Genomic DNA, 16009 nt, shown 5'->3' with positions numbered 1-16009 from the left:
TGGGGCAGGGGCGGAGTGGAGGGCGGAGCTGCAAGTGGTTCGTCCGGGGGGCATGCGGAGAGGCTGCTGCATGCAGCCCAGGAGGGCATGAGGGGTATGTGCCCCCAGATGTGTGCATGGGGCAAGGATGGGCTGCCACTGCAGGCTGGGGCTGTGCTGGACTCTTCCCACACCCCTGGTTGGGCACATGCCCCTGCTTGGGCCAGAGTCACTCCCTGGACAAGCTGCTTGCAGCTCCATCCCATGACCCGCCCTGACTGTATAGCACCTGCCCTTGCCCCAGCCCCTGCCCCACTCCTTCCCTCACCACTGGGGCCTCAACCTGCCCGCTCCCATGCCCCTTCCCTTGCAACAGACTTACCAGCTGGACCTGGCTGCTCTCCACACTGCCAGGCTGTACTCCTGGCTGCCTGCGTGCATTTATCAGTGGCATTATCAGCCACATCAGCCAAAAAAAGCCGACTGCTGATACAGTCAATTTTCCTTATATTGGTGCCGATCCCATACGGAACCAACGTAAGAATCAAGGTTTCACAAGCTCTCTGTGTAACCTGTTCCAATGCTTTACTACCCTCCTCATGAGAAAGTTTTTCCTCACGTCTAATCTAAACTTCCCATGCTGCAACGTGATAAAGGTGCGTAGCGACAGATCACCATTTCTCCTGTTTGCCCTGTTCACAGATTTTGCATTTTGTGCGCTATGCATCTGTCAGCACATTAAAAAGCTTATACAAGAAGAACATTAAGGTTGCAAATTCAAGGATTCAAAACCTAGGAAATATTCTTGTTCTCTCCCAGTTCTTCCTCATTTTCTGATTCCCTCTGCTCACTTGCATCCTCCCTTTGTTCTGGCTACCTAGGCTTCTCCCTTGCAGGTTCATTCCTTCCTCCCTGCCCTATCTGGCTCTTGCTAAGGCCCCCACTCAAGCTGTTCCTCCTTTTACATGTTACCCAAGGACCAGCCAAAAAAAGAATATTAAATGCAGGAGAGAGCCCAGACACAGCAGAGTTAGACTTTTTGTAGGGATCAAGCATGCACAATCCAACTGTAACACAAACACTGCAAAGGGCTGGACCACACTCTGCAGAGATGCAATTTTTAAATAATTTAGCTGCCCAATACCAAGAGGTCTGTCTCTACTGAGACCACAGGAACTCAGATTTTTCAGAGACTTAACTTTCCAAAACATGGGGTAGGACCTTTTTATAGGGACCAAAAAAAGAGCACACACCTTGCACCAGGACAAGCTTGCCAAATTTCAAGTCTCTGCTCTAAAACACAGAGGCCTTATTGCTTCTTGATGTTACTATTACTGGATTTTATTTGCCCTAATTATCTTCTCAGAAATAGTTCAACCAATTTAGCCAAAGTCTTAAGAGAAAAATTCAGCCTCAGGCAAATATCTAGCATGGAAGATTTTGGTCAAAAGAGTTTAAACTTGGAAGAGTTATGAATGAAAAGAAGGTCCTATAATTTAAAATGCCAAGCGACCTTAACTGTAGGTGTCCTTACTTGTGCAGTCCATATTTTCCCTTTTTATAGCATCTTCCACACAAACGTTACAAAACAGAAGCTTATTTAGCTTCACAACATCCTTAGGTCCTTATGTTACAGTCAAAGAAAACAAACATGATGAAGACTGGCTTGGTCACATAGCCCACGTAGAGCTTTGGCCCCAATCTCCTGAGAACAGAGCCAAGTTCTTTTTATTCCCCAGACCGTACGTCACAATATAAAGGTACCTTTTTAATTAACTCTCCTGAAGCCCTCCAATAGCAAAAAAAGAAGTGAGTCTACTTTCTGTCACAGCCTTGACAAACACTTCATCATTTTGCTGATGCTTAATGACGACCTTCTGTTCCAGTGTGTCCTCAATGAGTATCTAAGAGTGAACTGCTAAAGTCTGTTATGCTAGTTCATTCTGTTCTTAGTTACATATAGAACCATATAAAGTCTAAACACACTACAGTTTGTGTTTCTGATTAGAAAAAGCACCTCATTTTCTTCATGATCTATGTATGATTAGTTATTCCAACTCCCTATTTAAAAGACACATTCCATACCTGCTCTCACCTTAGTTTTGCTAATCTGGCAAGATCTGAACTTCAGGTGTTTCAAAATATAAGGATGATCCATCAGGAAGTAACACGGAGACCAAAAGGTATTTAGCTGTGTTAGTCTGAGGTCAGGCAAAAGGCAGGGTAGAGGTGCATCTTACAGACTTAGGGACCACACTATGTGCCCAATTTCTATGCTACAATCACAATATACTGCTCCAACATAATGTTCTTGCTGTTTTTCCATTCCTGAGAGGCACTCGAATTCGATGACAATACGAGACCAGAACAACTGCTCTAAAGAGAAATAGTGCTACTACATGTCCTCTGCAGTAACAAAACATGAGATGTAATGGTTTAACTGAGGGTTCTTGTGTAGTCTACTGAAATCTATTGAAACTGGATGTAAAAACTCAAGAGCTTAAGAGAAAATGAAGAACACTACAATTGAGAGTCCTGTTTCTTGGTAAGTGATGGGGTCATAGTAGGCACATGGAGAGAGAGTGCTCCTCATCCCAGATCTGATGATTATTTCCTCTTTTCAGTCCAAAACAGATGTATTATCCCTGTCTCCCTCTTGCTTCCCCACCCTACTTCTTTAAGTGCATTTGCTGGAGCACTAAGTAATTACCCACTACAAAGACCAGATGCACAGCCAGGTCTCCCTTTCAGGGGCACTGTCAGAGCAGCGCAACTGATACTCTCTTCCTCAAGGCCTGACCACTGTTCACAGCGTCCTTTCCTTGAGCATTAGAGCTCTGTTACACCAATCTTATTTCTGTAGCCAAAAGATCTTTCTCCCCAGAACAAGTCTCTTTACTACAGGGAATCTTACGTTCCCTGCAGGGAAAATTCAGACTCTAAGTCAGTGGTTTTAGTCTGTGACAAGTGCAATCAAACCTTTTGGGATACACAATGTTTTCCAACAGCATTTAGGTACCTACCAGGCTCTGTTCAATGAGCAGACAGAAAAGCACAGCATTTCCCACCTCCCGCAAATTCTGGAAACACACTGTCTTCAGTTCTGCATATTCAACAATGTCCTTCAGCTGATGGTGGAAAAATTCCAGGATACCTGAGATCAAAATGAATAAACAATGTGTGAGGAATCAAAGCCAACTATTCCAGTAGTGACCACACACAGAGCCATTAACTTACTGAGCTTAAATGTTAAGAGGCCCTGGTTATGTGAATAAAGTCATAGGAATCAGGACTTTTGTCCTGCTCTCCAAAAGCAATACAGCAGTTTTATAACAAGCAACATTTCATGAAAGACATTTATGCTAATTACCTCTACTGACTGCCCTGGTGCAGTTCCACTGTGACAACTGCATTGACATTGAGGGATATCTGCGCAGCTTATTGTGTTGGACTATTTGTGTACTTGGCCTTAAGATAAACTAACTGAGCCATATTTAAGAATATTCAGAAAAAAGGCAAAATACGTTAAAGCTGGGGATGACCTTTAGAACTCAGATAATTTGTGCAAATTAGAAGTTTCCAAGGGTTTTGCGGGGAAGGACATGGTATGTAAGTTGGGGAAAGGGGCTCCCGAGGAAGGAAGATGCAACAGGACCCTTGTTTGCTCTCAGTCCTGCCTGGGCTTCCTGTTTTTGATGCTATTCCTGACCCCAGGGTGCACTTCACTCAAAAAAATCGCTGTCAAGTCCCAACCAGGAAGGAAGCAATAGGACACAGAGGGCTGAGGAGATGGAGAATCCTTTTTGGAGAGTGCCATCAGCTTCAGATTAATGCCAGTGGAAGAAGAAAACTGCAGTACTGCTCTGAGAGAGAAAATGAAGGTGCTGTGTGTGGCCTGGGGCTGAAGTGGACAGCAGAAAAAGAGGGAGAACCAGGATGTATCAAACTCCTCATTGGCTGGCTGAGGAAGAATTCAGCTGAGTAGAAATTCAGCTCCTATTTCTAGCATAATTTTTCACAAAATAACAGACAAACAAAAAAACCTCCATCTCAAGAAGATTCTTGAGTTCAATCATACAAGGCAGTGTAAAGTTCCTGAACAGTAAGCTAAAGCAGCAACATCACTTATGTGAACTATAGAGTTAAATGGTGCTCTCTCTGTACATCTGATTGAGTATTATCCTACTTTGATAGTAAATGACATGGAACAACGAAAAAGGCAAGCAGTAAGACTTCCCAGGCATCCTTTGAGATCCCCGTGACCTGTACTAAGTTAGCAGTTTGGACACAGTATGGTGCAATCCATTACTGATGCTGGAGACAGAGGTCATGCACTTACTAAACCAATCTCCCTGAATGAGAAAATCACACATGCAAATGTAGGACCAAGCACCACTCAAGGTGCAGGATATGGCCAGCCAAATGTTACCTCTTCCAACATTTTTCTGACTTAACAGGTCAGTCAAACATATGATTCATTCTGTTAAAAACAAAAGAGTGGCCTAACAGGACATGGCCCTTTCACTGAAGCACTGCCCCAAAGAAGATAAAAACTACATAAGGGAAGAAGACAAAGATTAAAGAGTCAGGACTTAAATACCCTAAAGATGCCCCAGTACAATAAAAGTTCTGATTATTATAAATTAAAAATGAAATGCTGTAAGAGGAGATCATCACACAAGGGTGGACACCAGTAGTTTTGAGGGCAAAGAATGGGTTTTCAGAAGGGATTCTTCAATGGAAACAAACAGGATATCCATTCAGGTGCAGGGGGAAGAGAGATAGTAGCATGAAATACAGGGAACAAGGTGAGAAGAGCAGGCATAAAGGGGATGAGACAGATGAGCTGTAGACTCAGGCCCAGTTGTACCACCAATCTCACATAAATTAGGCTAAGGAACCAGAAGTTTACAGTGAAAGACAGGAATGGTGTCAGCCAACACAACTTTCTGGAAAAAGGTCCTGGCAAAAACAAACCCAATTTTACTTTTTGATAATATCATAAAATGTGATTGGTGAGGATATCTGCAGAGACTCAAACTTTTGTATGATGCCTAAGTATGTTATTAAAGGAAAAAAAAATAGCATTACACAATACCCAAGTAGTCACCTCACCAACAAGAAAAAGCAAGGCCACGTTTCCAGAAACAAATTATGATAGACAGAACAAGAGTGGGAGGCCATACCCCGGAAAGCTCTGACACTGAAAAGGATTCACGAGTGACAGTGGTCAAGGTGAACTCCAATTCAACACGATGACTAGAAAAATAGTGCAATCCATGGATGGGTTTAAAGAGCAGTGATCAGGAATCAGGAGGTCAGTTCTAATGCCTCCGTGTATTGCAAGACCAATGCAAGAATATCCTGTACAGCTCAGGTGGTTCTTATTTTGAGAAGGAGGAAGAAGAATTAGAGATGGCAGAGAAAAAAAAAAAAAGCTGTATTTTTTTTTAAAGAAGAAAAAAGCAGACATTGCCTTTATGCTACAGCAGCACAAAGCCCAAGCAAACAGACATCCATGCCCCTTGTCGCACCACAAATGTCCAAAACTTGTGGTTGTGACAATAGGTAGTAAGCTTTTGTGCAGCTTTTTTGCAGCAGACATCTGTTTGCTTTATTGTGGGAGAGTGCAGGCAGCCTAGAGCAGCCCTCACGCTCCAGCTGCCCCAGGCAGACACTCCCAGGATTTCCAGGGCCCGATCCTGCATGTCCTGGAAACTTCCCTGCAGGGTTTCTCCCACTTGCAGAGGCATGGCCTAAGTCAAAGTCCGGCAGCAAGATGCACGTTCCTGGGGATTCCTGGACACACTTCTGCAACAGGAGAACATAGGGCTCTCCCCTTTGCAGTGCTCTCACAGGATTTGATCCCTGAAACCCCGGAAACAACAGGGCCCAACCCTGTGGCACAACCAGCAACAGGGCTCTCTAATTTGTGAGATAATGGTATCATAAGAACCAATAACAGGAAGTTAAAGCTAGATCGTTTTGCCTCATTTCCCATTTAAGCTTACTTGTGAACGTGATTAAGCCTTGAAAAACTTTCCAAGGCGAGTAGCGGAATTTCCAGCATTTTGTGCAGTATTTCTACACGGCCCAAGGCAGTGGTGTGCCGAGACACCTAAGCCAGCTCTGGTACCAAAAGCAGTATTGCCAGGTTGGCGTGACACTCCATTTGAGCTAACGCACTCTGCTTCTCAGCAGAGTTAACTAATCCAGGAAAAATCACTGTACAAAAATCAAGCTAAATTGCTTCTGCTGCAGGTATTTCTGTGGTCATGACCTCAGGCTGTATAAAAGCCTTAAGCTCCAGAAAAACTCCTTAAGAGAAGTGGTAGAAGGCATGGCCTGGGATGCAAGAACTTAAGCCCACTTCCAAGAACTCAGGCCAATGTCCTGACCTAGTCCTTTTTCAACCTAGAGAAAAGTAAACAGAACAAGAGATCAGTCACCTTACAACCCCATCAGGCCAGGTGCTCCCATACCCTGCCGAGATCCATTACCATGGGTTTAGCTTCTACACAGAGCTGTCTGCAGCTGAGCCTGCCTGTCCAGAGGCTATTCAACACCTGCACAAGGGCCTCCCTCAACTCTCCATGTCTGTTGCTGACAAGCTTGAACAGAAGCCAGCCTTGGCAAAAATGACCACTGCTGTTGAAGGCCTCACCATGGGGAAGGCATCAGGTCTTGACAGATTACCCAAATTCTGCAAGACCTTTTGGCTCCTCCTCAGCCTGGACGTCCTGCACGTCTTCTAGGACAGCATCAGTGATGGGATCATGCTGGTCAGCTGCCAGTGAGCAGCAATCATGCTGCTTCCCAAGAAAGGAGATCTCGGTAACATGTAGAACTGGCAACCAGTATTGTGTGCCTGTGTACCAATTCCAAAATCCTAACCAAAGCCATGACTAACCGGCTCGGTGTGGTCCATTGTTGGCCCCAAACAGAGCTACAGTGCACCTGGAAGAACCACCCAGGAAAATCCATTTCTGCTACAATGACATGCCGGCAGCTATGAAATGCTTTGGCCTGAACTTTGGCCTGGTCTCCCTGGATCAAGAAAGATCCTCCAATTGGTCAACCACAATTTCTTATTCTGGACTTTGAAAGCCTTTGGTTTGAGGCCTGTATTCTCCCTCAACCATCCAGATCCTGTACCAGGATACCTTCAGCTTCCTGCAGGTGAACGGAGAGCTATGTGCCCTGCTCCCAGTACGCGGGGGTACCCAGCAAGTCTGCCCTCTTTCCAAAATGTTCTATGCCGTCACCATTGAGCCATTGTTCCACACGCTATGGCAGCACTTGATGGGCCTGGTGTTCCCATTGGCCATGACCCCAGCTGCTGGCACTGTACTATCCCTTCCCATGCCAGCAAGAACAGTGATGGGATCTGCTTTGCAATCTCTTCTGGGAAGGCACTGTACAATCAAAGTGCATTATTCCCGTGTCCTTACTGCCTGCTCTGATACGACTTGGAGGCAATACCTAGTGGCATCAACACCAGACGGAGCCCGATTGGCCTAATGTACCCTGTACAAGCTACCCATTGCCAAAACAACTGGTGACCTCCAGAAGCAGCTACTGCATGGGGCCCTGGCCAGGGGTACCTTGGATTTGGATCCATCAGCATCAGCAGCCTGCCCTTACTGTGAGGAAGTAGTCTTCCTGGACCATCCCTGGCTGCTGTCACTCTTTGTTGCCTTCAGCACCCTCTTTGGCCTGGACTTGGACTTCTCCAAGACTGTGTATATCTCCTCTTCTGTACTGAACAGCCAAGGGGAGTGTAACCTGCCTGTCCAATTTTCTGCTGGACCAGGCCAAGATGGTGACTGAAAAACCACAGAAACCAAATCACAAAGGCCAGCTCTGACAGTACACTCCAACTCTTCTGCTTCCTGGTCTGGGTGCACGTGAATTTGAACACTTCACCTTGCAACAAAATGAGGACTAGTTTGTGTCATGCTGGGCCACTGAGGGAGCCCTCCACAAGGTGGAAGATGGACATCTGGTGCATATAAGGGACATGAGGGAGAGCGATCCAATCTCCGGGGACACGGTTTTTGTTGCTAACAAGTGTTTCATGCTCAGCTCCTGGGAAGGCCACATACCTCTGCACATTCTCCATTTGTTTTTAATATTTGTATAATAAGGGTTTAAAAAGTTTAAAAGTCACTCTCTCAGCTCCTTACACCCAGACCCTCAATCAAGACTTCTGTTTCTTTAATACAGCCCCACTAGACACCAATAAAAACTTATGCTTGCCTCCATGCAAACACCTCTCAAGGTCCAGCCAAATTTAATAGAACGCACAAGAAGAGAGTGTGGTGCATGTGTTATAATAAAATCACCCTTCATAAACAGACTTTTAGTTGGGTTCCATTTCATATATTGCTGTCCTTCTCTGGCACATGAAATCAACGGCTCAAAGCTGTGTATTACATATTTTGTTTTATTCCAGTTAAAACCTATAAGCAAATTAAACACTAAAAGGGTTTTGCTGAAAATATTTCTAATGATCAGTTTGACACGGCACTTAACAATAAATCCCTGAAAGCTTATTAGATTGTTATGCCAAACAGAGAACTTATATTTAATCTGTCCTCTGGATCTACAATTAGCATGACCATGCATCACTGAATGCCAGGAACGCGCTTGTTTTTCAGGGCACATCGAGACAGGTTGACAGAAGTAGGTTTTGTACCCGTTTTTATGAATTACTTTGTCCCAGCTTCCTGTAAATTTCTGTGAACTTTTGAAACTGGAGCCCGTGAAGCTGCCAGCAAGAAGACTTAGCACAAAGCCCACTTCCACCATTCCTGTAGCACACGGCCACCCTGCTGGCTCACTGGAGACAGCCCTCCCCAATCCGTTGCATCAGTCTCACGGAGCTGCTAGCAAAAAGCGACAAATTAAATCACTGACTTATAATGGGTGGTTGCTTCAAATCAGGTGGAGGCTTTGTAAACTTTAACCTTGAAAAATCTGTGGTACTGAAACTTTACATCAAAAGTATTAGAAAAATCAATTTACAGAAGCTTGAGGGTAAGGATAGTGATGACAAATTTTACTGTAATATGCCACTGCTGGTAGGGTGGCATATTACACCCTTAATATTCTTCTTACTTAAATTTATGAAAGTACTACACGCAAAAAAGAAAATTAAGGCCCTGATCCTGCAAAAACTTAAACAGGAGGAGAATATTACCATTGTGAATAGTGCAGCTGACTTCCTCAAGATGACTAAAACATTCTTACACAAGTTTTGCAGTTCAGGGGCTAAAACTGTACTTATTAGAAACTTCTTCCATGTCATGAACATTACAAAACACAATTGCTTCATAGACAAAAAATGGTAAGTTATACTTTCAATACACTCACACAGTTATTGTGAATTTTCATTCTGTGGACAACAGCTCAAAAAACAAGGTTCCTAAATCCACTTGGATGTACTTCTAAAAATCCATCCTGAGATACCTAGAATGATTCAAGAACATAAGTGCCACCATTTCCCACATATAAGCCTTAATGGATGCATATGGCCTGGTCCAAGCATATGTTGCAAGGTGATATCCTTTATAAATATACAGTAATCTATTTACTTATCAGTTTTATAGTTCCTATTTGTGTTGTTCTTTTAGTAATAACACCAAGGCCCTAAGCATGACTTATGCAGAAGCAACAAGCAATCTAAATGCACGCTTCTGGGGGTAGGGAAATCTCTGCATAAAATATACATGCTACTAAATTAGCTAATTTCTTAGTACATCAGCTTTGGCAGTCTACAATTATAAAAGTGGAAAGTGAGGAACTAGCGTGTTTCAAGATAAATGAAAGCAAAACTATTTTGTAGAGTTTGAGTTTTGGGGGTTTTACGATTGTTTTTTTAAAAATCACAGTTTTTATGCACCCTGACCTCCTGGCAGTGCTGTAAGGAACAACCCTACCTGCTGTCAGCAGCTTTACATATGCAAGAAATTACCATTCTCTTCACCTCCTTTACAAAAGTGAGGTCTGGATTCTGGCAGGGGTTCTGGGGCTAACAACAACAGCTTGTTCAAGGGGGGGAAAAAAGAGCAGGGGAGGGAAGGAGAGGGAACAATCCCACAGTTGCTGCCAACACTGATGCCGTTGCTCCATTGTGGCTGTGCAAGTCAGGCCACCTGGTCTGCAATTAAAACAGTATTTAATGCACAGTTGATACCAGTACATGCTGATACTAGAAAAGGCAAATTCTCTCTGTACAGCCACCACCTATCATACAGGTGGAATGCATCTTGCAGGCTCTTACTGCTCTGCACCACTGCACGCTCCAACAAGGCAAGCAAAATGTTAAAGGAACCACTGCCCAAGGCAGCAGACTGGAGCCATGTGCTGGACACAAACACTAGTCAAGTTCTGGCGAGTGTTTCAGTGATGCCAACCTCCATCTACATGGTAAAACATACGGTTGTACCATATACAGCAGATTAAATATACACAATAAAGCCAGAACATTTTCCTAGAAACCTAACCCCATGCCTCCAAATCAAATGGTCCTAGGAGTAACAGTTGTATTGAATTGCAGATGTGGTGTGAAATTTCACACCTTTGACAGTATTTCATTTAAACAAACTCAACAGGCACAATTTTTTAATTATTAAATCACCTGAAGATTCACAGTATCCCCAGGAACAATTATTCAAGACTCTTTTTCAAGGCTGACTGACTCTTTAATTAAATCTCGTTATCCATACAGACATAACAGGAAAGGGTGTGACTTGACTAGACTTATTTAATGTTATTCATACATTTATTGCTTGCATCTATCTGGTTTGCACAGCTTTCAATAGCAAAGTTGGTTTGTTGTAAAATATATCCAGTAAAGTCTACAGGATTAATAAGGGACCAGGCCTCATTCCTGCTTCATGGCTCAGAGATCCCTCGGCTCGTAGGGGAGATGCATTTTAGCTGCATGGTCTGGTTTCCTAAATTTGCTGACAAAGTCAACATAGGCAATTTAAACTGGTTGGATTTCACCATTGGAGGTCACACCTTATTTTCTGTAAAACAATCCTGCTTCATATTGAAAAATTATGGTCAACTGTTCCCCAAAGATTATAACAAGTCTATCATCTAACAGGTTTTAGGACATAAATCTGCTACCTGTAGTACATTTAAACCATAGATTAGTGCCATGTCTGATTTTTAAAGGAATTAAGTTGGTTTAGTTGTCTGCTATGATTTACTTTCTGCAGTACAATGCTTATTTACTCATTATGAAGTTAAATCTCTCCTAAAATCCATGTTAAAAAGCCACCTCACAAGCTGGATGCCATAGTATAACCTTTAATTTTATGTTCTCTCTCATATAGTTATTTTAATACAAACCCAAGGTCTTGATCACATAAATACATACATTTTGCAATCGACTTCAGGAGGACTACTTCCTACATACAGGGTGAAGTGCATGCATAAGTCTGAGTGATCAAGGCCTATTATACATTACAACCTCTGCACCCTTGTTTGCTTTGTTCACTAAACGAGAAAGCTGTTATTCTCTTTTTTTGTATTTGATAGAGCATTTATTGCCTCACCAAGGCTCTTTAGGATTTTCATCTTATGAAAACGCTATTTCAATTTCTGCTTTGTTTTCTCAACAGGGGATCAGAATAATTTTTATTCCCATCCAATAAGCGCATGCCTTTGAAGGCCATCTCCAAGGCAATCGGCTTTCAAATAGCCTTATTGAAATTCTTGAGATTTCACTGCAGAAAGGAAAACTAAAGTTTAGAACACCAAGCACTTGAAAGTGAATTCCGTGCAGGCAAATGCACAAATACTTGGGTTCGGAAAAGCATTAAACCCAGCCAGTCAAAATTCCCCTTTTTTCTGCTGCGACACCCTCAAGAGTCATCCTGCTTTCTCCTGCCGCTGGTACAGTGAAGTAGACTTTGAACCCTGGCGTCACTCCGAATTCCCTGTCCTACTGAGAGGATCCAGAGTAGTTTACTGGCATACTTCCCTTCCGATCACATTCTGGGAGGCTTCCAGCAATCCTCCTCCTCCTCACAGCTTGCTAAAACAGCTGAAAGAAATCTGTGGCCTTAACAGCAGCCTTAACAGCACTCCACCAGTGCCCTGGGGCACCAAAACAATACAGTACGAGATCCCATGGATGGTGGAGACTGAAACATTACCATTTTTGGAGATGGGGGAACTGGGCATATATACATTCAGGGACTAGTCAGGCCTTAATCCATTTTTATTTTTTAGAGGGAGGGGAAAAGAAGGGGAGCTTGCCTGCCTAACATCATTTCCAGGACTGCTTTAAATCATTTTAGGTCTTAGAACCTTAAAACAGTTATTCTCCAAAGTCCGCATATAGCAATTTCATATCCTTAAAATTACGCAATTTTTGTTCATATAGTAGGCGGGGATTTTTTTCCCCCCCCCCTTCCTCTGTTCCCCTCTACAGCTTCTCCACCAATAGCACAACTCTGACCTTGCTCCCACAACGATGACAACATTCAAGATTTTGCTGATGGCCAGGAACATTTTAATAAGGCAGGGCAGGGCACTCACTACCTGTGATGTTTAGAACAAGAGCAGTCATCTTCATGTACTGAAAAAGCTTAGTAGTAAGAAAGTCAAAGTTAAGTAAGAAAACTGTATTTCCACAATGGTTTAAACAAGGAGATGAGTTGAAAATAAGCATACAGGACAGCATGCCTTTGAGACCCTGAGAGCCACTACCAGGCCTTCAAACCTTACCATTAATTTTGTCATAATTATATTTATCCAAAAATACAAAATGAGCTGGTTCTGCACCATTCTAAGATCGTTTCTATGGAAACAAAACCTTTGGTGAAGTAGGACCCTTGAACTCTAGTGCCCTTCCCTCCATCTGCCGTTCCTTTTAGCAGCCACTTACAAATCTGCAAGGCTGGATATAAAGTTGCAGTAGCTCAAGTCTCACATACTGTTCAAATGGAAGAAGTTTGAGCTGCACAAGAAGTTGGGGGCTGCTAAGCGGTCATAGCTAGTCATAAATAGATAAAAGAAAAGAAACACATTTAAATTGATACATGCACAATCCATCAAGCCAGCCCAGAGCATTCTGCAGTAATTCTTTAGATAAGAGTGGATGCTTTGGTCCTTGTTCACATCACTTTGCACCAGACCAGAATGGGTTTCTCAGTTCTCTTTAGTGGTGCCCATGCTTATTAGTGCTCATTCTTTTTGGGTATTTATGCTGAAAGCTGTGGGAGGCAGAGCAGTGGAGAGTACAAAGAAAAATGATGATCTATATGCTTTCCTCTGCTGCGAATGCCATTGATGTCCACACATTTCTGTTCAGTATCTTATATCACAACGTTTCTTAATTGCAATCTCTGGGCACTGAGTGGCAGGACTAACATCAGCTGTGGGAGGCTTCCCCTCTCTCTGCCGGGGGAAAAATTAAGTGAAGACCAGGTGGATGATGCACCTGAAAACTGCTCAGGTTTGAGTCAGGAGTTTCTGCCACTGGCTTGGACCAGCTCCCCAAGGCAGCTGTTGCCTGAATAAACGAGCTTCACCTTGCCTACGGGTCCCCTAAAGAGTCTTGGGAGGATTTCTCCATGAATGCCAGGATGCTTGCCAGAGGGCATCTTGCCTGCTGCTTCTTAGAGAGGAAGGACTCTACTAACTAACAGAACCTGCTCAAAGGACCTTCCACAGATGAACCTAAGCTTCCTGGTCCTTGTGTTGCTTTCCCTCTACACAGGGACCAGTGACGTTCTGTTGGAGAGCACCTGCTGCTTATTCCTAGTCCAAGAAAAAGGGCATTTCAAACACTTCAGCATTTTTATACTGGGTAATTGACATGATTCATTCACGTCTATGCTCAAGGGAGAGAAAACAGGAAAAAACACTTAGCAAGTCCTTGATTTGGTTCAGCCTTGACTATGACAGTGATGCATGCTGTAGGGAGCAAATTCAACCTCCTTCCAGCTAAAATACCATTTAACAAACCTAAATAACTTATTTTTCTGAAGTAACTTGGGAGAAATAAAAGGTAGGCACCCACTGTAAGGAGTAATTGTATTACCGAGGCTGCAGAGAAGGAATGTTTGGGACCAGGGGGAACGAGCTGCAAAACCTGACTGAACAGAATGATATACTAATTAGCAATGACTACTTTTTGTGCCATCCAATTTCTAGAGGGTTTTTCTTCTGCAACTGCTATGACTCAAGTTAAGTGGCAAGGATAACTCTCCCCTGCCCTCAGCTGGCCTCGGGCATATTTCTTCTGGCAGAACTAAATCCCGACTTGCACCCAACGTGCCTTCCGGAGGAATTTTACACATGCCATCTTACACGTGCACAAAAGAGGGAGCAGGGACAGTCTCCAAAGATCTGGCATCTAGATTACAAAGATTTAGATAGACTTTATATCCAACACTGCCTGGCAGGGAGTCATGTGGAAGTATATAAGAGAACAGGAAAAGAATTTATCAAGTGCAGCTCCTATTTAATTAAGTTATGGTATTGCCCGTTTTCAGCCTTTAATTCACAAGTATCCACATTTGTACAAGGTGGGCATTTCAGTAACTTCTACAGCTTTCAGTAAGTGCTACCATCTTTCAATCACTAGTTGGGCACTCTGTGCCCCTTGTATAAACAGTAGCTATTTGAAAATTATTTACAGTGAGATGCATGCATGAGAATTGTTAATGAAAAGATACTGGAAACAGGGAATCATTGTCCTCTAATTAAGACTGTCGTGATAATGGCCAAGGTCAACTCACCTGGAGAGCCATACTCATGCCTGGGCAACCTACAGATCTTAGGCATCACTTCCATTAAGGTCTTCACATACTGAAGAATCGTACCTTGCAGCTGAAGGAAGACAGATGGTCATAAACACATTAGTGCTGTTGAACTAACAATAGCCCCGTTTATGCAGTTCAATCTACAGCTGGCTTGAATAGGTTTTAAAAATCCTGTGCTTCTTCACTCTGCAAGTCACCATCCTTTCTTTTCATACTCTTAAAAACAAACACAAATACTCATAAAACACCTTTTAAAAAATACTCTAGTTGAATTATCTACACAAACTTTCCCCAAAAACAGACCAGACTGTAGCTTTAATAAGCTTCCAATTACCAGAATTACAATTTCACATTGTAAACCTTGAACAAGTGAACTGACAGACAGTTTAATGCTTGAGAACCTATGAACATTTATGTGAATAAATCTACTTTCTTCAGCAATACCATCCATGTACATTAAATTATTAATATGCAGGAACAAGGTCTAAATGACCAAGTTGCACAATGCTTTTTTCCTAACTTCTGTCTTTCTTTAGGCTCCTTCCAGCAGACATCCTCCTCTATCAAAAGGCTGTGATGACTGTGAAACTCAAGCTGAGCTGGTCCTACTCACAAAAGTTAAAATACAAAATATTGATGACAACTGCGTAGTGCAAGAGGATGTAAGTTTGTGGCTGGACCTTCTGAAAAGAAAAAATGAGCCAGCATTTCCAGCTTATCTGACTATATTTATGATGATTTTAAGCAGGCTCCTCTTGGTCTGGTCTGTAACTGCGTGAAATGTCTATTGTTGATTAATTAGTACAGTTAGTATTTCTTTGCAATTAACTCATGTTTGTGTGTAGGAAGAGACATTCTCCATATGGGCTTTGATAGGTGTCTCCTCCTGATTTACTTCTGTTTTGCCTCAGTGGTTCCCTTTGTCACAACCCAAAGTTGTGATTTTCTTGTTTGTGTGTGCTTCGGCATCGCTAAATTGTGTTCCTGCTAAATTGCAGCTCTTTTGCACAGGGGAGTGTTCTGTTGCAATTAAGAACCCGCGTGCAGGAGTTTTTCCCGCCAGTTTTGTAACCTTCTTTGCATCATGCATTTCTTTTGCATTATAGTGATGCACGGTACAAAGACGTTCCCGCCATTTGTATTAGGATTTCCGCCACATTATTGGCCAATCTTAATACAGGCACACGTGGAGGCTAGCTATTGGCTTGCTAGCTGTACAAAAGGCTTGGGTAGTTTCCGCC

The 16009-nt window shown here is 43.0% G+C and overlaps 1 protein-coding gene across 1 annotated transcript in view; it reads right to left on the bottom strand.

Moving 5' to 3' along the window:
* CYFIP1 (cytoplasmic FMR1 interacting protein 1) overlaps positions 1–16009 on the bottom strand; it is a 96464-nt gene that overhangs the window by 9053 nt on the left and 71402 nt on the right. Inside the window, 2 exon segments of the mRNA XM_025195564.1 lie at positions 3003–3133; positions 14745–14835. Of these exon segments, the coding sequence (XP_025051349.1) occupies positions 3003–3133; positions 14745–14835 (222 nt within the window).

Source organism: Alligator sinensis, unplaced genomic scaffold (genome assembly GCF_000455745.1).
Source record: "Alligator sinensis unplaced genomic scaffold, ASM45574v1 scaffold144_2, whole genome shotgun sequence".
Taxonomy (NCBI): domain Eukaryota; kingdom Metazoa; phylum Chordata; order Crocodylia; family Alligatoridae; genus Alligator; species Alligator sinensis.
The sequence above is the reverse complement of the archived record's forward strand: the minus strand, read 5'-3'. Positions and strand labels throughout refer to the sequence as shown.